At 45.5% G+C, this 26,532-nt stretch overlaps 1 protein-coding gene across 1 annotated transcript in view; it reads right to left on the bottom strand.

The window, feature by feature from the left end:
* CCDC187 (coiled-coil domain containing 187) overlaps window positions 1–26,532 on the bottom strand; it is a 136,367-nt gene that overhangs the window by 73,460 nt on the left and 36,375 nt on the right. Inside the window, exons 8-10 of the mRNA XM_068248019.1 lie at window positions 17,610–18,067; window positions 9,750–9,855; window positions 1,563–1,654 (exon numbers count right to left, since the gene is read on the bottom strand). Coding sequence (XP_068104120.1) covers window positions 1,563–1,654; window positions 9,750–9,855; window positions 17,610–18,067 — 656 coding nt within the window. The remainder of the gene's footprint in view (window positions 1–1,562; window positions 1,655–9,749; window positions 9,856–17,609; window positions 18,068–26,532) is intronic.

The following is a 26,532-nucleotide window of genomic DNA, read 5'->3' as shown; positions in this document are numbered from 1 at the left end:
CGTGTGCGGTCCCAGATAGCGTCGAGCTTGAACAATCAGAATTACAATACAAACGTCATTTTGTATCAATAATCACAAATACGATGTTAAATCGTTATGAGAAGTTCCTTGAAAATTTGTAATTACTTTTCTGCATAACCGCAATTATGTTCTGTAATTTAGCGATCACGTATAATTATGGGGGGAAAAAAGCAAAATATGATTCTTTGGAAACAAGTGATTTTTTTTTAAAGACCTTGTAGTTTTTGAGATAATCAATAAAAAAAATCAAAGTAAAAATGTTTTTTTATACGTAAAGGACCACCATTGCGAAAAAAGTAGGCAGTTAAAATCTGACAGAACCGACAGGTTTTGGGCCAGTTCATCTCCTCATGGGGGATTCTCTGGGTTTACTTTGTTTTCAACAGCATTTCCTGAACAGCAGTTTAACTGCCAAAATAGTAAGATGCCAGCCAGCCTCCCTTACTCACGTTCTCACCATTTTGTCAAACTTTGCAACTGCTGTTCAGGAAATGCTGTTGGAAACAAAGAAAACCGTGAGAATCCCCCATGAGGAAATGGACTGGCCCCAAACCTGTCAGTTTTGTCAGATTGTAGGCTACTTTCCCACCAAGACGTTGCGTTTTAGGGGACGTTAAGGTCGCATAAAGTGCTCCTAAAGCAACGCATGGTGGTGTTGAAGTTGGACGTCAGATTGAGCTGCGTTATGAGGCTCTCAAAGCAGCCGCTCCAGGTTAGTGATAGGAAGTCCGGATCTTTTTAAGGATTCGGATCATTTGAATCGGATCATTGAAAAGATCTGGATCTTTGAACCGAATAATTTGAATCATTTTACTAGGGAAGCAGACTGGGTGAAATGACTAGCAGGACAGGACTTTCCCTGCACTGTACATTCTGTATGTTCTTGTTTGTTCCAGACAGACATCCACTGTGAACCGAATCTTTCATTGTGCTGATCCGGATGATTCGACTCACAAAAAAGATACGGATCAAATGAACGATTCCTTCATGATCCGGACAACACTACAGTCCCACCACCAGTCACCACAGTGCAGTGAATATTAATGAGCCATGTGGCTGGCCGCGGAGGAGGAGGGGAGACCCCCTCCTCCAACATTACTGAGCATGTGCAAACAGTCTAACGCTGCTTAGCCCAGCATAACGTACAGCATGCAGCACTTTGTTTAAACGTGCTGCGTTACTATGTAAGGCAACGCGGGCACTGAACAGCACATTGATTTTACAGTGCTGTGAGTTAGGCTGCGTTACTGGCTGTTGTAACGCGGGACTTCAACGTCCCACTGTGAAACCAGCCTTAGGGAGCATAAGTAGCCCTCAGGGAGGACATATCAGGTCATAGTGATGGTTGCCAAAATAATCGTGAATTGGGAATTTTGTGACTGCAGAGAAGTGCTGGGAGTGCGAGCAAACGGCCAACTTTAGTGGACACGAGATCCCAAGTAATGGAGTAAGTCGAGGATTGGTCAGTGCAGTAATGTTCCTCCACAAACAGAAGATATATCGGTTATAGATCCTCCTCTGACCGGAGAAAACACACGTACCATAGCGCGCTGGGGACGCAGTTTTCGGTCTGTACGATGTCGTCTTTTTCGGAGAGGTTTTCAGGTTGGTTAATTCGGGTTCCCTCCGAGAGCTGCCAATACATGACACACTGAAATCACAGGACGCCAATACACAGATCTGCACTTACGGTGTTGCCCATAGTTATTCATACCCCTGGCAAATTTTGACTTAGTTACTTTTATTTAACCAGCAGGTCATTTTTTTTTTACGGGAAATGACGCAGGTGTCTCCCAGAAATGACACAGGTGTCTCCCAAAAGATAGATGATGTACAAGAAGCATTATTGTGGAAAAAACATTTCTCAGCTTTTATTTACATTTGAGCAAAAAGTGTCCAGTCCAAAATTATTCATACCCTTCTCAATAATCAATTATTGGCTATTACAGCAATCAAACGCTTCCTTTAAATTGCAGACCATGTTTTTGCATGCCTCCACAGGTATTTCTGCCCATTTATTTATCAATCTTTCAGGTTGGAGGGTCTTCTTGCCATCAACTGATCTTTAGCTCCCTCCACAGATTCTCAATTGGATTTAAGTCAGGACTCTGGATGGGCCACTCCAAATGTTAATGTTGTTGTCTGCTAACCATTTCTTCACCACTTTTGCTGTGTGTTTTGGGTCATTGTCCTGCTGAAATGACCACTGGTGCCCAAGGCCAAGGTCATGGTGCTTTATGGCGCTGTACATTTTAAGTTACTTGCTGGTGGAATAAAAGTAACTTGTCAGGGGTATGAATAATTATGGGCAGCACTGTATTTCCAATCATAAGCTAAATTACATGTAAATCCAAAGCGCAGAAACAGATTTTTTTATACGTATTTATTGGGCATAAAACAATTTGTAAAAAAAAAAAAAACTTTTATATTATTGCAAGTTTTATTTAATACTTGGCAATCTCCTGCTGCCTGATTATTCCTATTTAGTCTATTGGATACATGACACAGACAATGTACATAGCACCGGACAGGGGGGAAAGGGAAGGTTTTGAAGGCTGTTACTTCATACAGAATTTCACAAAAGTGAGTACACCTCTCACAGTTATGTCAATATTGTATGATATCTTCTCATGGGACAACACTGCAGATGTGACGCTGTGATACAATGTAAAGCAGTCAGTGTACAGCTTGTATAACAGTGTAAATATTGTATGATATCTTCTCATGGGACAGCACTGGAGATGTGACACTGTGATACAATGTAAAGCAGTCAGTGTACAGCTTGTATAACAGTGTAATATTGTATGATATCTTCTCATGGGACAGCACTGCAGATGTGACACTGTGATACAATGTAAAGCAGTCAGTGTACTGCTTGTATAACAGTGTAAATATTGTATGATATCTTCTCATGGGACAGCACTGCAGATGTGACGCTGTGATACAATGTAAAGCAGTCAGTGTACAGTTTGTATAACAGGGTAATATTGTATGATATCTTCTCATGGGACAGCACTGCAGATGTGACGCTGTGATACAATGTAAAGCAGTCAGTGTACAGCTTGTATAACAGTGTAATATTGTATGATATCTTCTCATGGGACAGCACTGCAGATGTGACGCTGTGATACAATGTAAAGCAGTCAGTGTACAGCTTGTATACCAGTGTAATATTGTATGATATCTTCTCATGGGACAGCACTGCAGATGTGACGCTGTGATACAATGTAAAGCAGTCAGTGTACAGCTTGTATACCAGTGTAATATTGTATGATATCTTCTCATGGGACAGCTCTGCAGATGTGACACTGTGATACAATGTAAAGCAGTCAGTGTACAGCTTGTATAACAGTGTAGATATTGTATGATATCTTCTCATGGGACAGCACTGCAGATGTGACACTGTGATACAATGTAAAGCAGTCAGAGTACAGTTTGTATAACAGTGTAAATATTGTATGATATCTTCTCATTGGACAATACTGCAGATGTAACCCTGTGATACAATGTAAAGCAGTCAGTGTACAGCTTGCATTTATACTGTACACTGACTGCTTTACATTGTATCACAGTGTCACATCTGCAGTCCCATGAGAAGATATACAATATTTACACAAATGTGAGAGTTGTACTGACTTGTGTGAGATCCTGTAGATGACACAGACATTGTAGAGTGGGGAGAGGGGGCACCACAGGCTATTACTTAATAAATCTTACTGTCATATTCTGGAGCAATCATATTTATAAAGAGGTCCAGGCAATGCAAAACAATTACTTTGAATTAATCTTTGCCGTGGCGCAGGTTAAACCGGCCTAATCCCCATAAGAAAGCAGAGATCAGAGGAGATTTAACTTTGTGCTTATATTATTCAAATAATCAATTCACGCAGCGTCTCCTGCAGCCATATGTTCAGCGGCAGTAACCGGCCTGAGTCCCGGTCACCGCCAAATGCCCGGAGACCCGCCCCCTCGCCCGACAATAACACACGGGTCAATAGGACGCCCCGCGCTCAGAGAAGGGTCGTCGCTCTGGAATACGGCCAGTCGGACGGCTTTCACTACTTCATCGGGAGACATTCTGACAGCCAAACCTCAGGGATGATCACTTGTACAGGGTCAATCCACAATGCCGCTACTGAGTAACCAGCAGTGGAAAATCAGCTGTCTCCTCTCCTTTTATACTAACAAATAAGATCAGTACTCCCACCCCGACATCCTAATTTCTTGCTCCACTTTCCTGCAGAGTGAATATGAGCAAAGATTTCATCATGAATTTCTTTAGATTACTTACCCTGTCCTTTGCTAGACTTAAAGGATGACTAAAGTGAGAGGGATATGTAGGCTATCACATTTATTGCGTTTTAAACAAGGCAGATTCCATGCCTGCCCTGCTGATCCTCTGCCTCTAGTACATTTAGCCATAGCCCCTTAACAAGCATGGAGCTGATCAGGTGCTCTGACTGAAGTGTGACTGGATTAGCTGTATGATTGTTTAAAATGTGTGATTCAGACACTACTGCAGCCAAAGAGATCAGCAAGGCTGCCAGGCAACTGGTATTGTTTAACAGGAAATATGGGGGCCTCCAGATCTCTCTCAGTTTAGGTGTCCTTTAAGCCTTGTACATACACTAGATAAAAGATGTTTGAAATGTCCAACGAACTACGGATTTCCCCATTTTGGACGACAATGGTTGTAAAAAATGTAGTTAAACGACAATGACCAATATCGTGTATTCTGCCCGATCCAACTGTCGGATCAACTCAGAAGACTATTATGCAGCTTCGGGCAGTCGTCTGGTGTGTACAAAATGTTCAAATGACTGTTCATGAACATGCGCTCAGGTCACGTGTGATTCCACTTTACCTTTAGTTTTTAAGCAACATAATCAATTGGGATATCAGTGTGTGTGTGTGTGTGTGTGTGTGTGTGTGTGTGTGTGTGTGTGTGTGTGTGTGTATGTGTGTGTGTATGTGTGTGTGTATGTGTGTGTGTGTCTGTGTGTGTGTGTGTACTGTGTGTGTGTGTGTACTGTGTGTGTGTGTGTGTGTGTGTGTCTGTGTGTGTGTGTGTGTGTCTGTGTGTGTGTGTGTGTGTCTGTGTGTGTCTGTGTGTGTATGTGTGTCTGTGTCTGTGTGTGTGTGTCTGTGTGTGTGTCTGTGTGTGTGTGTGTCTGTGTGTGTGTGTCTGTGTGTGTGTGTCTGTGTGTGTCTGTGTGTGTGTGTGTATGTGTGTGTGTATGTGTGTGTGTGTGTGTGTGTGTGTGTGTGTGTGTGTGTGTACTGTGTGTGTGTGTGTACTGTGTGTGTGTGTGTGTGTGTGTGTGTGTGTGTGTGTGTGTGTGTGTGTGTGTGTGTGTGTGTGTGTATGTGTGTCTGTGTCTGTGTGTGTGTGTCTGTGTGTGTGTCTGTGTGTGTGTGTGTGTGTCTGTGTGTGTGTCTGTGTGTGTGTGTGTCTGTGTGTGTCTGTGTGTCTGTGTGTGTGTGTGTCTGTGTGTGTGTGTGTCTGTGTGTGTACAGTGTGTGTGTGTGTGGACAAGGTCATTTAAAGGGACTCCGAGCAGTGCAGAAACTATGGAAAGATGAATACCATTTTGAAGCTCTCTTTCTCCTATTTCCAACGATATATAAACCGCCGCCCTACGCCTTTTAGTTATCGCTATTTTCGCGATCGAGTGAAAATAATGTAATAAAAAAAGTGCTTCATTTTTACAAGTATGTATAAATGATTTAGTCAGTGTTTGCCCATTGTAAAATCTTTTAAATCCCTGATTTACATTCTGACATTTATCACATGGTGACATTTTTACTGCTGGAAAGTGATGTAGCTGCTGTATGCTGTTTTGGCAGTTGGAAACAGCTGTAAACAGCTATTTCCCACAATGCAGCAAGGATAACAGACAGGAAACTGCCAGAAGTACCTTGGTACTCAGAGCTACTTGTGGGAGGGGTTTCACCACAATATCAGTCATACAGCGCCCCCTGATGGTCTGTTTGTGAAAAGGAATAGATTTCTCATGTAAAAGGGGGTATCAGCTACTGATTGGGATAAAGTTCAATTCTTGGTCGGAGTTTCTCTTTAAACTACTTGTCATTTGTTTTTGCAGGGTAATGTAGTTAGAGCGACAACAATACTGCTTGTATCTGGCATTAAGCACCCGCCCTCCCCCCCCCCCCCCCCACACACACACACACACATCAAAGCAGGATTATCCACCAGGCAACTTAGGTAGGTGCCTGGGGCCTAGTGGGTTTCAAGGGTCACACATATATAATCGCCGCCGGGAGACTTGGGCAGAGGATACAGCAAGTATATGGCTGATCCTGCTGCTGCACAAGTCCCGGCCGTGTTAATTACTATTCCCCCTCCAGGTCCACGTGGATGGTGGGGAATAATGTAATTCCGCTTCCAGCTATTGCTGGCGGGCGAATTACAGTGTTTTAAAAGTAATTTCAGCTCATTCTTCTGACGGCGCAGAAGTTACTCCCTGTGCGCCGCTATAGGCGTAATTCCTATTATGGTCTATGGTGGCGCCGGCTGTGCCCAAATCTTCTTCGCTGTTATTACAGCACTCGCCTGTCCCTCCGCACCCCCTCCATTTACATTGCAAACCTTTGGCAGGATTCCCCACTCCACTGTATCTTGCTGGATCATCTTCCTACAGACTAATTAGACTTGAATCATTTGGTCTCTACAACCATCACTCCATCTCATGATCTTGTATTTTGCACACTTTTTTTACCTTGCACGACCAAGTGCTGTCTGTCACCCTATTTATTGTCCTGCGCTGGTAATAGGTTGGCACTTTATAAAAAAAAAAAATAATAGTAATAATAAATAGACTCAGAACAGCGAAAGGATTCTACAGTCGGTCCTGCAGCACTGTTGTGTAATGGTGCCCTCTAGTGGACAAACAACAGTTGACATGTAGGAAACAATACTATTTTCTTTCAAACATGGAAATACAATAGAAACTCAATGATCCAGAACTCTTCATAAACCAGAATACAATTCCAGCCTTGCAAGATTCACAGAGACATGTTTACAGTACAGTATAAAGAAATCAAACTTACTTTAAAGGATACCCGAACTGACCTGTGACATGATGAGATAGACATGTGTATGTACAGTGCCTAGCACACAAATAACTATGCTGTGTTCCTTTTTTTCTTTCTCTGCCTGAAAGAGTTAAATATCAGGTATGTAAGTGGCTGACTCAGTCCTGACTCAGACAGGAAGTGACTACAGTGTGACCCTCATTGATAAGAAATTCCCTTTTTTTACCTCTCTTGCTCTCAGAAGCCATTTTCTGCTAGGAAAGTGTGTTAAGGTTGGAATTTCTTATCAGTGAGGGTCACACTGTAGTCACTTCCTGTCTGAGGCGGGACTGAGTCAGCCACTTGCATACCTGATATTTAACTCTTTCAGGCAGAGAAATAAAAAAAGGAACACAGCATAGTTATTTGTGTTATGGAGTAGAGATACAGTAGCTGGCACTGCAGACGTCTGCGTTAGGGAGGGTTTCACCTTCTAGTACTGGGGCATAGGGTATCGCCTTTTGCGTGCTCAGATTTTTGAAGAAAGTGTAAAATATCACAAAACATAGAAACAGAAGAAATCTGGCACCGCTCCAAGGTTCTCTAATCTGTCAGTTTAATGCCCATTTACATGTATACAGGACCATTCCATATTGCATAGTGAAGCTAAATCTGACATACCCTATGAGAGTCCTCGCTGGGGGGCAATGTGGGAACGGCAGCGGCCTACCTGACGACAGTTTCGCTCTACGAGCTTCTTCTGAGGCTCCGTGCACCGTACGCGTTCTGTTTCTATGTTTTGTGATAGTTATTTGTGTGCCTGGCACTGTACATACACATGTCTATCTCATTATGTCACATTTCACTTTGGGTATCCTTTAAGTAAAAGCAAACCTGAAGCAAAAATAAACGTTTAAGAGATTGCATTGTATGTGTAGTACAGCTAAGAAATAGAACATTAGCAGCAAAGAGTCTTATATTGTTTTCTAGTACAGGAAGAGTTAAAAAAAAAACTTCATTTGTTATTTATGCAAAAGAGCTTCTCTGAGCTCTTCCACTCAATTTGGGTCAATGACAGTCCTTTTTTTCTTGATGCACTTAAAGGGAACCAGAGAGGAAGCACCCTTGTGTATTTTACCATGTATATCAGTAAGAACATTAGAGAAAACACTTACCATGCTCTCTGTTTCGTCCTCACTGCTAAAAGTGTCTGTTATCAGCAGTCACAAGAATCCCAGACTGAGCAATTAAATCTGGCTTTGCTGGGAATGATTATTGCTGAGTCATTATAGCAAAGCCACAAGGGGGCAGGCTTGGGCTTGAAATAACACCACAGAAGACAGACTTAGCTATAATCTTTCTGTAGCAAAGCTAGACGGAGCAGCCTGACTTCTCAGTCGGGGGTTCTTATCAGAGGTGATAACAGTCAGATTACACAGAGAACAATGAAACAAAGGGCAGATTAGGTGTTTACTGTCATGTTCCCACTGATTTATAAGGTAAAATACAAGAGGGTGCTTCATCTCTGGTTCAAAGCAAAGAAACAGAGAGACAGCTTGAGAGATGGTTTTACTGCAGGGAAGTTCAAAATGTCATTAGCTTTGCTCTGTTTTATTGTTTAAAAGATAGAGTGTGGTTTTTAAACTGCAAATATTAAGGAATGATGCAATGCTATAAAAAAAAAAAAGCTATATGATTTATATAGCGCCGACATATTACGCAGCACTGTACTGAGTACATTGCCTTGTCACATAACTGTCCCTCAGAGGAGCTCACAATCTAATCCCTACCATAGTGTTATGTCTATGTATGTGTCGTGTAGTGCATGTATCATACTCTAGGGCCATTTTAGGGGAAGCCAATTAACTGATCTGTATGTTTTTGTGATGTGGGAGGAAACTGGATTGTCCGGGGGTAACCCACACAGACACTGGAAGACCATACACACACCATGCAGATAAGTGCCCTGGCTAGCATCTATATGACTGAAAATAAAAATATGTAACACTTTTCTTTGCTACTCATGTTCTGTTCATTATCCGTACTACACATACAATTTATTATATCATAAGGGTTTTTTTTAGCTGCAGGTTTACTTTGAGTTTGTCTTTGTTTTTAATTACTGTATTTTATGCTCAATACAGAGTTTATGGTGTGTGTGTGTGTGTATGAGGCATAGTACAGTATTAGGTCTATTTTTAACAGGGGCATATCTGGGTAATATAGAACCTATGGCAAACACCAAAATTGCGCCCCTCCACGGTCAGAGCCCCCTGCCACTGCATCCTTTCTTGTGTACATGTGTTACGATCGCCTGGGTTTTTTGGTTCTGAATATTGCTGAAGTTACTTTTTTTTTTTGGGCGATATTTCTTCTTATTCCCTTTCTGTCCTCTTTTGTAACACTGAACCAAGTGAGTCCTAAATATATACATTAAGTAGCTATGCTCTCCAGATAAAATAAATAATCTGATTTGAGGTCTGAGTGATGGGGAGGCACAGGGGCAGGCATGGCGCCCATGGCACAAACCATGCCTGCACCCCTCCAGATACTCCTCTGATTTTTAATAGTAACTCTCAATCAACCCCTCCTCTACTGTGCGGACCCCCCATTGGCAGCCTGCAGTAGCCCCCTCAGGCAGCGGTCTTGGTGCTCCTTGCAGAGCTGCAGTCCCCGCTATATGACTCGCTCACCTTCTGTTGCTGGCTTGGCCACTCGATCCACCTTTCTGGGCTGCTGTGGTCTTGAATTTAGGTGGACTCCCCACAGGCTGAGATGTCGTCTTCTCCTTCAAGTTGCCTAGAGAAGAAAAGGCAAACTGATTCTGGAATCTCATTACCTACATTATGTCGTCACCAAGTATGAAACCTCTGCCTAAACTGCTGACAGAGTGCTCAATATGTGTATCCCAGATGCCTCTGAGGTAACCCTACTACAGAATAATGTGACATATGACGCGTATTGTGACAATGACATGGCCTGGGGGAACAGGTGATTAGTGACTGTCAGAGACGTCTATGACAGGCTCTTGTGATGCCGCCTCAGGGCCGGGCAGAGGCGAGAGAGGCCCCAGCCTCAGGGCACAGTGTAGGAGGGGGCCAGGGCCGGAGCTACCATAGGAAAAAATGGGCAATTGCCCCAGGGCCCCAGAGCCGGTAGGGGCCCCCAAAGTGTCCCTCCCCATCTTAACTGTTGCTCCCCAGGGACTCTGCAGAGTCTGTTAAGTTTGGAGGTGATTAAGGGAGGGTCAGCAGCCAGCTCAGGGGCCCAGGAGGAAAATTTGGCTGCAACAAAGGGCCTCTAATGGCCCTTTTTTGGTCGGGGGTGTGTGTGTTGGGGGGCCCCCAGGCTAATTTTGCCCTAGGGCCCAATTGTTACTTGAACCGGCCCTGGAGGGGGCACACAACTCACTCAGCTATCATTCCCTTATTGTGTTTGAAGCAAAGAGCAGTGGCGTAGCTAAGGAGCTGTGGGCCCCGGTGCAAGTTTGACAATGGGGCCCCCCCAAGCACTCTATACATAACAATTGATACGGCGCACCAAAACCTGCCAATGGCAACTACAGTGTCAGAGGTACAAGAAGGGGATGGGGAGCAGCGTGTTACTGATTACCCCCAAGCACTCTATACATAGCAATCCCTGCCAATGGCAACTACAGTGTCAGAGGTACAAGAAGGGGATGGGGAACAGCTTGTTACTGATTACCCCCAATCACTCTATACATAGCAATCCCTGCCAATGGCAACTACAGTGTCAGAGGAGCAAGAAGGGGATGGGGAGCAGCTTGTTACTGATTACCCCCAAGCACTCTATACATAGCAATCCCTGCCAATGGCAACTACAGTGTCAGAGGTGCAAGAAGGGGATGGGGAGGAGCTTGTTACTGATTATCCCCAAGCACTCTATACATAGCAATCCCTGCCAATGGCAACTACAGTGTCAGAGGTGCAAGAAGGGGATGGGGAGCAGCTTGTTACTGATTACCCCCAAGCACTCTATACATAGCAATCCCTGCCAATGGCAACTACAGTGTCAGAGGTACAAGAAGGGGATGGGGAGCAGCTTGTTACTGATTACCCCCAAGCACTCTATACATAGCAATCCCTGCCAATGGCAACTACAGTGTCAGAGGTGCAAGAAGGGGATGGGGAGCAGCTTGTTACTGATTACCCCCAAGCACTCTATACATAGCAATCCCTGCCAATGGCAACTACAGTGTCAGAGGAGCAAGAAGGGCATGGGGAGCAGCTTGTTACTGATTACCCCCAAGCACTCTATACATAGCAATCCCTGCCAATGGCAACTACAGTGTCAGAGGTGCAAGAAGGGGATGGGGAACAGCTTGTTACTGATTACCCCCAAGCACTCTATACATAGCAATCCCTGCCAATGGCAGCTACAGTGTCAGACGTGCAAGAAGGGGATGGGGAGCAGCATGTTACTGATTACCCCCAAGCACTCTATACATAGCAATCCCTGCCAATGGCAACTACAGTGTCAGAGGAGCAAGAAGGGGAAGGGGAGCAGCTTGTTACTGATTACCCCCAAGTACTCTATACATAGCAATCCCTGCCAATGGCAACTACAGTGTCAGAGGAGCAAGAAGGGGAAGGGGAGCAGCTTGTTACTGATTACCCCCAAGCACTCTATACATAGCAATCCCTGCCAATGGCAACTACAGTGTCAGAGGAGCAAGAAGGGGATGGGGAACAGCTTGTTACTGATTACCCCCAAGCACTCTATACATAGCAATCCCTGCCAATGGCAACTACAGTGTCAGAGGTGCAAGAAGGGGATGGGGAGCAGCTTGTTACTGATTGCCCCCAAGCACTCTATACATAGCAATCCCTGCCAATGGCAACTACAGTGTCAGAGGTGCAAGAAGGGGATGGGGAACAGCTTGTTACTGATTACCCCCAAGCACTCTATACATAGCAATCCCTGCCAATGGCAACTACAGTGTCAGAGGTGCAGGAAGGGGATGGGGAGCAGCTTGTTACCGATTACCCCCAAGCACTCTATACATAGCAATCCCTGCCAATGGCAACTACAGTGTCAGAGGTGCAAGAAGGGGATGGGGAACAGCTTGTTACTGATTACCCCCAAGCACTGTATACATAGCAATCCCTGCCAATGGCAACTACAGTGTCAGAGGAGCAAGAAGGGGAAGGGGAGCAGCTTGTTACTGATTACCCCCAAGTACTCTATACATAGTAATCCCTGCCAATGGCAACTACAGTGTCAGAGGTACAAGAAGGGGATGGGGAGCAGCTTGTTACTGATTACCCCCAAGCACTCTATACATAGCAATCCCTGCCAATGGCAACTACAGTGTCTGAGGTGCAAGAAAAGCATGAGAAACAGTTTCTTAAGGATTACCAGTATTTAAAGTATCTATAGAAGTCATTATTATGGGCACAGGACCAATAGAGAGCTAATACTGTAGTTGGGGGAGGGCCCTTCGGGGCCCCTCTGGCCCAAGGGCCCCGATGCGGTCGCTACCTCTGCAACCCCTATTGCTACGCCCCTGGCAAAGAGAAATAAGAAAGGGGAATACATAGCAGTGACTGCAAGCCAGATAACTAGAGATTAAGGTGTTGGGGGCCCTGGGGTGCCTCTTACTCTAATAGCAATCAGTGTGTGACGGCTGGGGTGGGAGGGATGGGGGAGGAGCCTCTTAGTGTAATAGCAATCAGTGTGTGATGGCTGGGGTGGGAGGGATGAGGGAGGGGCCTCTTAGTCCAATAGCAATTAGTGTGTGACGGCTGGGGTGGGAGGGATGGAGGGGCGCACTTTGGTGTCTCAGCCTTGGGCGCTGGAGGACCTTGTCCCGGCTCTGGACAGCATCACCTGACACTGGGAGTATAATTTTGCCCTAGGGCCCAATTGTTACTTGAACCGGCCCTGGAGGGGGCACACAACTCACTCAGCTATCATTCCCTTATTGTGTTTGAAGCAAAGAGCAGTGGCGTAGCTAAGGAGCTGTGGGCCCCGGTGCAAGTTTGACAATGGGGCCCCCCCAAGCACTCTATACATAACAATTGATACGGCGCACCAAAACCTGCCAATGGCAACTACAGTGTCAGAGGTACAAGAAGGGGATGGGGAGCAGCGTGTTACTGATTACCCCCAAGCACTCTATACATAGCAATCCCTGCCAATGGCAACTACAGTGTCAGAGGTACAAGAAGGGGATGGGGAACAGCTTGTTACTGATTACCCCCAATCACTCTATACATAGCAATCCCTGCCAATGGCAACTACAGTGTCAGAGGAGCAAGAAGGGGATGGGGAGCAGCTTGTTACTGATTACCCCCAAGCACTCTATACATAGCAATCCCTGCCAATGGCAACTACAGTGTCAGAGGTGCAAGAAGGGGATGGGGAGGAGCTTGTTACTGATTATCCCCAAGCACTCTATACATAGCAATCCCTGCCAATGGCAACTACAGTGTCAGAGGTGCAAGAAGGGGATGGGGAGCAGCTTGTTACTGATTACCCCCAAGCACTCTATACATAGCAATCCCTGCCAATGGCAACTACAGTGTCAGAGGTACAAGAAGGGGATGGGGAGCAGCTTGTTACTGATTACCCCCAAGCACTCTATACATAGCAATCCCTGCCAATGGCAACTACAGTGTCAGAGGTGCAAGAAGGGGATGGGGAGCAGCTTGTTACTGATTACCCCCAAGCACTCTATACATAGCAATCCCTGCCAATGGCAACTACAGTGTCAGAGGAGCAAGAAGGGCATGGGGAGCAGCTTGTTACTGATTACCCCCAAGCACTCTATACATAGCAATCCCTGCCAATGGCAACTACAGTGTCAGAGGTGCAAGAAGGGGATGGGGAACAGCTTGTTACTGATTACCCCCAAGCACTCTATACATAGCAATCCCTGCCAATGGCAGCTACAGTGTCAGACGTGCAAGAAGGGGATGGGGAGCAGCATGTTACTGATTACCCCCAAGCACTCTATACATAGCAATCCCTGCCAATGGCAACTACAGTGTCAGAGGAGCAAGAAGGGGAAGGGGAGCAGCTTGTTACTGATTACCCCCAAGTACTCTATACATAGCAATCCCTGCCAATGGCAACTACAGTGTCAGAGGAGCAAGAAGGGGAAGGGGAGCAGCTTGTTACTGATTACCCCCAAGCACTCTATACATAGCAATCCCTGCCAATGGCAACTACAGTGTCAGAGGAGCAAGAAGGGGATGGGGAACAGCTTGTTACTGATTACCCCCAAGCACTCTATACATAGCAATCCCTGCCAATGGCAACTACAGTGTCAGAGGTGCAAGAAGGGGATGGGGAGCAGCTTGTTACTGATTGCCCCCAAGCACTCTATACATAGCAATCCCTGCCAATGGCAACTACAGTGTCAGAGGTGCAAGAAGGGGATGGGGAACAGCTTGTTACTGATTACCCCCAAGCACTCTATACATAGCAATCCCTGCCAATGGCAACTACAGTGTCAGAGGTGCAGGAAGGGGATGGGGAGCAGCTTGTTACCGATTACCCCCAAGCACTCTATACATAGCAATCCCTGCCAATGGCAACTACAGTGTCAGAGGTGCAAGAAGGGGATGGGGAACAGCTTGTTACTGATTACCCCCAAGCACTGTATACATAGCAATCCCTGCCAATGGCAACTACAGTGTCAGAGGAGCAAGAAGGGGAAGGGGAGCAGCTTGTTACTGATTACCCCCAAGTACTCTATACATAGTAATCCCTGCCAATGGCAACTACAGTGTCAGAGGTACAAGAAGGGGATGGGGAGCAGCTTGTTACTGATTACCCCCAAGCACTCTATACATAGCAATCCCTGCCAATGGCAACTACAGTGTCTGAGGTGCAAGAAAAGCATGAGAAACAGTTTCTTAAGGATTACCAGTATTTAAAGTATCTATAGAAGTCATTATTATGGGCACAGGACCAATAGAGAGCTAATACTGTAGTTGGGGGAGGGCCCTTCGGGGCCCCTCTGGCCCAAGGGCCCCGATGCGGTCGCTACCTCTGCAACCCCTATTGCTACGCCCCTGGCAAAGAGAAATAAGAAAGGGGAATACATAGCAGTGACTGCAAGCCAGATAACTAGAGATTAAGGTGTTGGGGGCCCTGGGGTGCCTCTTACTCTAATAGCAATCAGTGTGTGACGGCTGGGGTGGGAGGGATGGGGGAGGAGCCTCTTAGTGTAATAGCAATCAGTGTGTGATGGCTGGGGTGGGAGGGATGAGGGAGGGGCCTCTTAGTCCAATAGCAATTAGTGTGTGACGGCTGGGGTGGGAGGGATGGAGGGGCGCACTTTGGTGTCTCAGCCTTGGGCGCTGGAGGACCTTGTCCCGGCTCTGGACAGCATCACCTGACACTGGGAGTATAGTCTGGCCGGGCTACGGGTAGGAACGCTGCTGCTTGCATGCTTCAGAACAAGAGTAAGCTCAGAGTTGAGTATATAGGGTGAGGGTCTCTTTATTTAACCCAGCAGGCAGTACGGAATGCCAGGTATTAGGGGGCACACTGACTTATTAGGTTTGAGGGGGTGCTCTGTTTAGTTATGTGGTTTGTAAGAATTCTCTGCCTAATTATTTTATAGTGGAAACAGACTGCTTAAAGAGAACCAGAGATGAAGCACCCTCTTGTATTTTACCTTATAAATCAGTGGGAACATGACAGTAAACACCTAATCTGCCCTTTGTTTCATTGTTCTCTGTGTAATCTGACTGTTATCACCTCTGATAAGAACCCCCGACTGAGAAGTCAGGCTGCTCCGTCTAGCTTTGCTACAGAAAGATTATAGCTAAGTCTGTCTTCTGTGGTGTTATTTCAAGCCCAAGCCTGCCCCCTTGTGGCTTTGCTATAATGACTCAGCAATAATCATTCCCTGCAAAGCCAGATTTAATTGCTCAGTCTGGGATTCTTGTGACTGCTGATAACAGACACTTTTAGCAGTGAGGGTGAAACAGAGAGCATGGTAAGTGTTTTCTCTAATGTTCTTACTGATATACATGGTAAAATACACAAGGGTGCTTCCTCTCTGGTTCCCTTTAACCATTAAAGTCGGCTGGTTTTCAAATGTGTATTTTTTCCTTTGAAACTTTAAAATCGATTTTCTCAAAAACTTTAAGGTCGATTTGAAAAAATGTTTTTCCTCTTGTAGCCACTGGGGCCCCTACAAGCTCTGGGGCCCTGGGGCAGCTGCCTTCTTTGCCTCTATGGTAGTGCCGGCCCTGACAGGGTGGGGTGTTCATGATTGTCCAGAAGATCCAGGGAACCTTCGAGCACCAATGGAGGGAGAGAGTTAGGCAGTGTCCCTACAAATAACATAATTAGGCAGTGTATACCACCACACAATATAACTGGTGCATACTATCAAATAACAAAGTTAAACAGTGTCCCTGCAAGTAACATAATTAGGCAGTGTGTAACCTTAACCTCCCCCCCCCCCCCCCCAAATAACCTAGATAGAGAGCAATTTATTCCCACAAATAAGATAATTAGAAGAGATCATGTGTACAGGTCCTTCTTTCTTTTATTCATATATCTGTTAAACAAAGTATGTTTTATGTATACAGTGTCTAGTTTCTATACATATAATATGTCTGTGACATATGTTTAATTTTTGAAAAAATTCCAATAAAAAATTATTGAAACAAAAAAATAAGATAATTAGGCAGCACATGCCCTCTACATGACATAATTAGGCAGCTTGTGCCCACAGACAACCTTATTAATAGCAAATCCACCTTAAATGCTAGAAACCCTAAATTTGCAGGATATGTTAAGGAGATAATTGGGAATAAGAGGAAAAAACAATTTTTCAAAAAGACCTTATAGTTTTTGATAAAATCGATTTTAAAGTTTCGAAGGAAAAAAGTATACTTTTAAATGCGGCAAATGTCACTTTTAGTAGCAAACCTAACGGTAGTGTAATTTTACATGCATCAAAAGAAAGAGAAATAAATTTCCTGACGGGGTTTCCAGGGAGTCTATACGCAGCCGCAGCGCTTTGGCCAGGGAACGCTATACAGCCGCAATATGGCTGTATGAAGATCCCTGGCATTTTTTTCCTATTTTCCCAATTTTTTTTTTATGTTTAGAGTGTGGGAATTTTTTTTTTTTAAATTATGTGGGGTCACCCCTCCTGAAACCTTTTAACCCCTTGTCCCCCATGCAGGCTGGGGTAGCCAGAATGTGGAGCTCCGACCGATTGGGGCTTCAAACCCTGACTATACCAGCTGCAAAAAAGGTCCCTTAATGACAATTTTTGCTCCGGGGTATATGTTGGGGGGGGAGGGGGGGGGGCCCAGGTTTATTTTGCCCTGGGGCCCCATTGTTGCTTAAACCGGCCCTGCTCCCTGTAGAGGACACAGAATAAAGTATAGCATTACTGGAATCTGGTGCTAATCTGTAGATTTCCGATGAGTAAAGAGGAACAGGAAACTGAAGTCACGCAGCAGAAGATGCGCACGTAATGAGCCAATATGGCCGCCTGCATGCACACATAACACATCAAGTAAGATCTGCTTGGATACGTTTCTATGTATGGATACCTCGGTCTGTCCTCCTCAGCCCAGTGGTCGGACTGGCATGGTCGGTGGTCCGCTGTAAGTCCTGTCTGGCAGCTTTCACCGAAGGGACGGGGTAATTATTTACTACAACATGATTTGAATTGAGATGTTTCTCCAGCTCCGTACGTTCCGGAGATGTGCCGCCTTCTGATCTTGCCTGGGAAGGTGACCTCAGGGGCACTGGGGTGACATGGCTGCTGGCATGGAGGGCGCCCAGTCTGTTGGCTTCCATGTCCACCCTCCATGCCAGATCCCTCGCCGCTGCCCATATGGCCTGGACTCGCTCCTGGCTGCCCCTGTCTGGGGGGCTCTTGGGGGTCTGCATCTCGGGGGGTCCTTCCTGTCCATCCTGGGCGGGACTCGAGGTCAAGTCTCGAAGACGCAGGGGACTGACACACTCCTTCATAGGACTCTTCTTCAGCTGCTTTCTGCGTTTTCCGCTAGAACGGTGTAAAAATAAAACAGAATCCGATTACTTTATGGAACAATAACAACAGCCAAGTAGTCCATACACCATCGATTCTCCCTTTTGATTCCCAGCAGATTCGACCATTCTGAACTACCAGAAATCTACTTTCCCAGCAGATTCGAGCACTCTGAACTACCAGAAATCTACTGTCCCAATATGTCTGATCGATTGAATGAAGATTGCATTTGACCTAAAATCACTTGATAGAATAGAGAGACCCTTTTATTGCAGAAAGAAGCTTGGCTAATTAGTATTACAGAGGCTCTGGGCCCGTTGGGCCTGAATGAGCGTAACGACTTGACATGCTTTCTATGAGTTTTAATTCATGTATGATATTAACCGCATCATTTCTCCCCTAGCACCTCCCACTATATGTGAAATTGGACTCTTTTCCAAAAATCTTTGTACAGAATTGAATATTAGATAGGGTATTAAATGTGGTTATTTGTGCCAATATTTGTTCCAAAAAAGTAAGGATGATTTATTAATCTTAATCAATATGTAAAGCTAAGAATTGATGAAAGTGTGATTTATTGTTCAAGGATGAGTTTAGACCATAAACCAAATAAGTTGCTTAAAGAGGAGCTGTTAGGTATAAGGTCTCAGAGAAAATAAACACATATATCAGTAGCTAAAGATTGGCTGTACTTACATTACATATGCATTTCACTGTCCACGTTTGGATTTCACAGAATTTGTATATAGTATATGCAGAGATAGATGCTCCTGACAGCTCATGGCAGGCTCCATGTTTTTCTGTCAAATGTGTCGTCATGTCCTGCCTGCTTCCTGATCACAGATAAGCTCCTACTTGAACAACACAGTGTGCAGTGAATATTAATGAGCCATGTGGCTAGGAACAATAGCGGACTCCTGCAGTGTAGTCTGCCCGGAGATTTATCAGTGCTACGCTCTGGACTGATTAGAAGCTTCTGTAACGTCTCATTAGCAGCCGAGGGGAGGGCCCCAGAATGCTTTGCAGTTTAGTATGCGGCTTGCGTCTTTATGGGTCTATAACAGACTTGCTGATAAGCACACATCAAAGGTAACTGAGATTTTTATCTTCACTAATGGCTTTTGAGCTTCCTTCTAAACTGTTTAACACAGGAGAATAGAGGTTTAAATTAGCTTCTGCAGCCTGACAGTTAGGCTAGGTCCACACTAGGCACGGTTGCAGATTGCAGTCCGCGGTCCGTGCTCCGTGTAAACAAAAAACGGAACGCAAACGGATACGTTTGTAGAAAAAGTGCAATCCGTTTCCGTTCCGTTTTTCAACCCAAAAACGTGGACAACTCTGACCTGCACCATTGAAATAGTTTTTGACCAATGGGATAGCAGTGGGAGGGTCTATGCTTATACTATTTACCCTTTTCACACCTCATGACTACTAGGAAGCCAGTGGGAGGGGCTATCTGTAGAAAAATCAGTGTTTTGTCCATTTAAAGGCATATGGAATGTCCTGGGGAGGTGTTTGTGAGTGCCTGTACCAATAGCAGGTGATTGGGAGTGGTTTTGCTGTACAGGGAGTGGTTAGGTTACTGTCTGTACCATGTGTTTGAAGCACTTTTGAGAATACAGCAGGCAAGAAAGTACTACATCAGGCAGCACCATGGACCCCCTTGTCTTTCTGTACTGGATGAACCTGGCTTGGATGGGGGTCTTCCTGTACTACAGTGGGACCCTCTTGCGGTCAGGAGTGCGGAGATGGTGGGTGCATCCTCTCCTGCAAGAGAGGCAGCAAAAGGGGCAATTTTCTGTCCTCTATCAAGACCTGAGAAAACACCCGGTCAAGTTCTTTAAATATAGCCGGATGTCTGTGAACCTGTAAGTACCTTCTTCTTGCCTGAAACTCCATTTTACCTGTCCACACACTCTGTGTGGACAGAGTAACGACTTGACATGCTTTCTATGAGTTTTAATTCATGTATGATATTAACCGCATCATTTCTCCCCTAGCACCTCCCACTATATGTGAAATTGGACTCTTTTCCAAAAATCTTTGTACAGAATTGAATATTAGATAGGGTATTAAATGTGGTTATTTGTGCCAATATTTGTTCCAAAAAAGTAAGGATGATTTATTAATCTTAATCAATATGTAAAGCTAAGAATTGATGAAAGTGTGATTTATTGTTCAAGGATGAGTTTAGACCATAAACCAAATAAGTTGCTTAAAGAGGAGCTGTTAGGTATAAGGTCTCAGAGAAAATAAACACATATATCAGTAGCTAAAGATTGGCTGTACTTACATTACATATGCATTTCACTGTCCACGTTTGGATTTCACAGAATTTGTATATAGTATATGCAGAGATAGATGCTCCTGACAGCTCATGGCAGGCTCCATGTTTTTCTGTCAAATGTGTCGTCATGTCCTGCCTGCTTCCTGATCACAGATAAGCTCCTACTTGAACAACACAGTGTGCAGTGAATATTAATGAGCCATGTGGCTAGGAACAATAGCGGACTCCTGCAGTGTAGTCTGCCCGGAGATTTATCAGTGCTACGCTCTGGACTGATTAGAAGCTTCTGTAACGTCTCATTAGCAGCCGAGGGGAGGGCCCCAGAATGCTTTGCAGTTTAGTATGCGGCTTGCGTCTTTATGGGTCTATAACAGACTTGCTGATAAGCACACATCAAAGGTAACTGAGATTTTTATCTTCACTAATGGCTTTTGAGCTTCCTTCTAAACTGTTTAACACAGGAGAATAGAGGTTTAAATTAGCTTCTGCAGCCTGACAGTTAGGCTAGGTCCACACTAGGCACGGTTGCAGATTGCAGTCCGCGGTCCGTGCTCCGTGTAAACAAAAAACGGAACGCAAACGGATACGTTTGTAGAAAAAGTGCAATCCGTTTCCGTTCCGTTTTTCAACCCAAAAACGTGGACAACTCTGACCTGCACCATTGAAATAGTTTTTGACCAATGGGATAGCAGTGGGAGGGTCTATGCTTATACTATTTACCCTTTTCACACCTCATGACTACTAGGAAGCCAGTGGGAGGGGCTATCTGTAGAAAAATCAGTGTTTTGTCCATTTAAAGGCATATGGAATGTCCTGGGGAGGTGTTTGTGAGTGCCTGTACCAATAGCAGGTGATTGGGAGTGGTTTTGCTGTACAGGGAGTGGTTAGGTTACTGTCTGTACCATGTGTTTGAAGCACTTTTGAGAATACAGCAGGCAAGAAAGTACTACATCAGGCAGCACCATGGACCCCCTTGTCTTTCTGTACTGGATGAACCTGGCTTGGATGGGGGTCTTCCTGTACTACAGTGGGACCCTCTTGCGGTCAGGAGTGCGGAGATGGTGGGTGCATCCTCTCCTGCAAGAGAGGCAGCAAAAGGGGCAATTTTCTGTCCTCTATCAAGACCTGAGAAAACACCCGGTCAAGTTCTTTAAATATAGCCGGATGTCTGTGAACCTGTAAGTACCTTCTTCTTGCCTGAAACTCCATTTTACCTGTCCACACACTCTGTACCTGTTTCAAGCTAATGGTGTTACCATTTTTGTCATCAAGGTTTGATCACCTTCTCACCATCTTGAGGCCACACCTTATGAAAAAGGACACCAGGATGCGTAAAGCCATCACTCCAGAGGAGCAACTTATGATCACCCTGCGGTATGTTATGTCTTTTATCTATCATATCTTTATTTTGTAATGATGAGACAAACATTTTTTTTCTTCAAAGAAAAACATTTATTTTTTTGGTTATCAAAAACAACAACAAAATGGCACTCACCAACATGGTGGTCATAATTAACTTTCAAAATTGAAAGGACATTTCTGCTTCAAGGTACAATACTTCTTGTTTGTTACAATCATCCCCCACAACCCCCATTGTCCCAGTGCTCATGGTTTGGGAGTGGACATGTTTGCTTGAACAATGTGGCAGACATTGGCTCATGTTATCTATTGAGAACAGGTAATTTGAAATCCTTTTCATTTTAGCTGTGCCTTTATTTGTTGTAGTGTGTTTGAACAATATACAGCTAGCCAAAGGTGGTGGTGGTGGTGGTGGTGGTGGTGGTGGGGGGGGGGGGGGGGGGGGGGTTGAAGAGCTATTGATCCTGCATACCTGTGCAGCAGCAAAGTTTAGTAGTGCAAAGTAACTAACAACAATAACAACAGTGTTCACGCCCAAGCAATGCCAGGCTGACTACCTTTGGCTACCTACCATTCAAGACCCCCTGAACAGCACTCACCCACACAACAGTCCAGGAACCATCTCTGGTAGGAAAGTGCTGTTCCAAGGGTCTTGAATGGTAGGTGGCAAAAGTAGAAATCCTGGGTGCCTGGGGAAAGAGGTACTTTTCTGGCATACCTGTGCAGCAGCAAAGTTTAGTAGTGGAAAGTTGTAGTAAACTCAGTACAACTACTATACTGAGTACTATTGTATACCAGACTGTGTTTGACTCGCTAGTTTTAGTTACCTGTACATCCAAATCAGAAGGTGATCAAAAACACACTCATCTGTCATTGGAGAGGCTTTAATGGTAAAGTGTTTCTGATTTTGATAGACCGATATCTAAACTAGTGAGCAGTGACACTATTTTTTAAAATTTATGGTCATTCTCGGGGAAAAAAGGGTAGTTGCCATTACTGGGCTGGGAGGAAGCAGAAGTACGAGTGCTTGTGGTACTACCTTGTGATAGCTGTGTGTACGTGGTAGGTTCCTCTACAGAGGTGATAGGGAAAGAAGTTGGTGGCTGGTAACCCTGGTATGATTGATTTGGAGATGGACCGTGGTATGGCTGAGTTGGAGATGGTTGCCATGCGGAGGGTGGCCTAGTGGGTGGTGCAGAGTAATCTAAGTGGCTTTTCACCGCCTCAAGCAAACTGCATTGGCAATGTATTAACCTGTGCCGTGGCACTTGTTCTAGTAAAGGCAATAGTGACATCACCGCGTGAAAAAGGCTGCTACTTTGGTACTGCATCAAACGGTCTATCTCTTGGCGATATTGTTGGCCCAAATTGTGTAGCTGCTCCTGGAAAAGCAGCCTTTCTTTGCGCAGCATCTCGTTTGATTCGGCCAACTGACCTCTCAGAGTATCTATGTGTTGCTGGTATTGATGGGAAATAGTGCTACCTGAATGGTCCTGCAAACTTCTAGACACTATGGCTTCCTGGTTTTTCATCATCCCCACAAGGCTTGACACTGCTCCTGCCATCTGCACATTGGCCGATCTTGCCTGACCGCGAGCAGCTGTTACACGAGCACTTGCTTGCTTACGCAATGACTCAGCCGTGTTTGGACGTTCGGTGGATGGTCCCTCACCAGGTGATTCAGACTGTGCAGATGAGGCCGCTGAAACACGTGGCTGTTCATCCTCGGCAATATCATCAAGATTGATACTGGTCACAGTGTCCATTGATGTCTCAGGTGACTCATCCCTAATACACAGTGCCGGTCCCTCATTTGAGTCATCTAAAATAGCCTCGAAGTTATCTTCAGTGCTGTAGATAAAAAAAAAATTAAATATGATGAGAAAGTGAAAGTGTTTCCACCATTCCTCTCCACCACCAATAAAATCAAGAAAAGAAAGGCAAGAGAGTGGATGCATACCAAAGGTACATTACATTATAATAAAAAAATAACTCACCCTCTATCTTGAACGAGAGGTCTAAGGAATCTCAGTAGAGGTGTGTGGCAATAAGGGGTCCTTCGCGATGCACCACTCCCACTTCTTTGGTCTGTTTTCTACGCCTTCAATTCTTTAATGAAGCTGTCACGGATACTTCGCCATTTTGTTTTTATCTTTTCAACTGTGGAAACAAAAACAAATAACAATCTTATCACTTTTTTCTACAGGTTCCTGGCGACTGGACAAAGCTACACAAGCCTACATCTCACTTTCAGGGTTGGAAAGAGCACAATCAGTGCTATAGTGAACCGGACCAGCAGGGTGATATGGAGCAGTCTGGTTGCAAAGTACATGCCAGTTCCCAATTCTCAAAAGTGGGCAGAGATTGCAGACCTGTACTGGAACAGGTGCAACTTCCCGAACTGCCTAGGAGCCATCGATGGAAAACACGTTCGGCTACAGAAACCAGTGAGGAGCGGCAGTCTGTACTTCAACTACAAGAAGTACTTTAGTCTGGTCCTCCTGGCTGTGGCCGACGCAGACTATAATTTCATCTATGTGGACGTTGGCTCTTATGGCGGTTCAAGTGACTCGGGGATATTCCAGCGGTCCAGACTGCACCGCCTTCTCAATGAGGATAGGCTGGACATCCCCGGGGACAAGCCTTGGCCTGGAACGACATCACCAAGCTACCCCTACGTTTTTGTCGGCGACGAGGCATTTGCCTTATCACAACATGTGATGAGGCCGTTTGGGCAGAGAGGCCTCAGACGCGAAAAACGTGTGTTTAACTACCGGCTGACCCGGGCTCGACGCATGGTCGAATGCACGTTTGGAATCATGTCGAACAAGTGGAGGATGTTCCACACGCCACTACAGATGAGCACGACCAACGCTACAGCAGTCGTGAAGGCGGCATGCATACTCCACAACTATGTTCGGCAGGAAGAAGGCTACAACATTCACCACCTCGACCAGGACTATTTGCCCGGAATCCGCCGGTTTGCAACAAGGGGGAGGGTACAGGCCCAGCAGAATCGGGACTACATGGTGCGGTACTTCATGTCAAGACAGGGACACATACCAGCACAGGACATTATTGTTCCTCTCTAGTTTTTATTGACATTTGTAATGTTTTTTTTTGGGGGGGGGGAGGGAGGGGAGGTTGTCTTGATGTTACTTGTTCTTTTACTATACGGTTTTCAAAATAAAATTTTAAAATGTTTTTACAATGCGTGGTCACTGATGGGGGGGGGGTTGGAAGGGGGGACTAGGGGTGTTGGGTACATAGGAAGGGCAGTGTCGAATACAGGGGTGGGTGCCTTTGGAGAGGGAGAGGGTGGACATACAAGAGACGGTGGGATGGGTGTTGTAGTTATAAGTGGCATGCTGGAGTGAGACGTGGAAAGAAAGGATGAGTGCCACTGGGGAATGGTTGGAGGGGATGTACAAGTGGCAATCAGTAGACATGAGGGGAGAGAGGGTGTGGGGGAGGGAAAGGGGTGTGTGTGGTGGCTGGTGAGAGTTGCAGTGTGGAGAAAAAAAGTTTCGTGTGGGGGATATGAGTGGCACTAAACATATATAAAGAGCACATCATAGTAGGCAACATGTACCATACACATTCCAGGGCACTTACTTTCTTTGCTCTGCTTCCTGGGTGCAAGCCAGTCATACTCGTCCACAAACTGCTTGGTGATGCGCTCCCATAACAGCTTGCAGTGTGGAAGGTCACTGTGCTTCTCATGGCTCTTGTCGTAGAGCTCTGGGAACTCCTGGACGGCCATTATTAGGTCCTCCACGTTTATAAACCTCCTGGTGGCCATGATGGCTGCTCTCGTCTCTTCCAGCTTGTTGACAGGAAGCTGTCAGAGATGACGTTGAGGGGAGGAGAGGGAAGTTCTGGCCATCCGTGTTGGCATACGTTTTGTGTGAAATTTTCTTTGTGAAGAGGGAGGTCCGTTTTGTCATAGGCTTTCATTATCCTCCGTGTATCCGGGTCAGGGAAAAATGCAGCAAGCCCAGACTCTGCGTTCAGTTTCTGAGTACGGCTGCCACGGATCGCACGCGGATCCGTTTTTTTTGGGAGTGTGTACAGCCGCTATTTTTAACATTGGTATCCGTGGCTCCGTTTTTCATCCGGGACAAAAAACGTAGCTACGGATACGTTTTTAAAACAAGTGTGAACTAGCCCTTACTCTTTAAGAAAGGTATATGCCAGTGTAGGGATAGGTAATTGGTGGATAGTTAGTCTTCCTCACTAGTTTGCTCCTTTTCCAGCACCAACCACGTCCTTTCCTTCCTTTTTCTAACGTTACAGACATGGATTGAATGTAGGCAGGGGTTTTTCAAATTTCCTTTTTTGGGCACCTGTGTAGTATAGGTTTCGGCCACAAGATGGCCACAGCGCGCACACATCCGAGGCTGTAACACGCAGAGTGATTGCTTGGTAACCACAACGGCGTGAGGGAAAGCCCGGATGACGTCGGCAGACGAAAGGGGTGTGACTGTGTGACGGCGGTGCGCCTAAATAGGCGGAAGACGCCGTCTCTCGCACACTAGAAGCCAACGACGCGCTCCACGCGGATGGACCCGAGCGGATTCCATCACAGGGACCCAAGGCGTGCTTTCTTGCCCCTCTGATGAGGCCCCCAGCAACTATGGGCGAAACAGCGGTTAGGGCAGCCGACCTGGAACATCCCTAAGCGCACCCACGCTTCCATCTTAATCCATGCCTGCCACCAACATGTCTCCACTCACGCAAGTATAGCCTGCACTGCTAAATGTCCTGCTCCTCGCATGCTTTCTAGCTTGGCTCTGGCTTGTAAGCTTCTGTATATGCTGATGGACTGTTTTTG

The sequence above is a fragment of the Hyperolius riggenbachi genome, chromosome 8, assembly GCF_040937935.1.
Source record: "Hyperolius riggenbachi isolate aHypRig1 chromosome 8, aHypRig1.pri, whole genome shotgun sequence".
Lineage (NCBI taxonomy): Eukaryota > Metazoa > Chordata > Amphibia > Anura > Hyperoliidae > Hyperolius > Hyperolius riggenbachi.
Note: the sequence above shows the minus strand (reverse complement) of the source record. Positions and strands in the feature narration are given on the sequence as shown.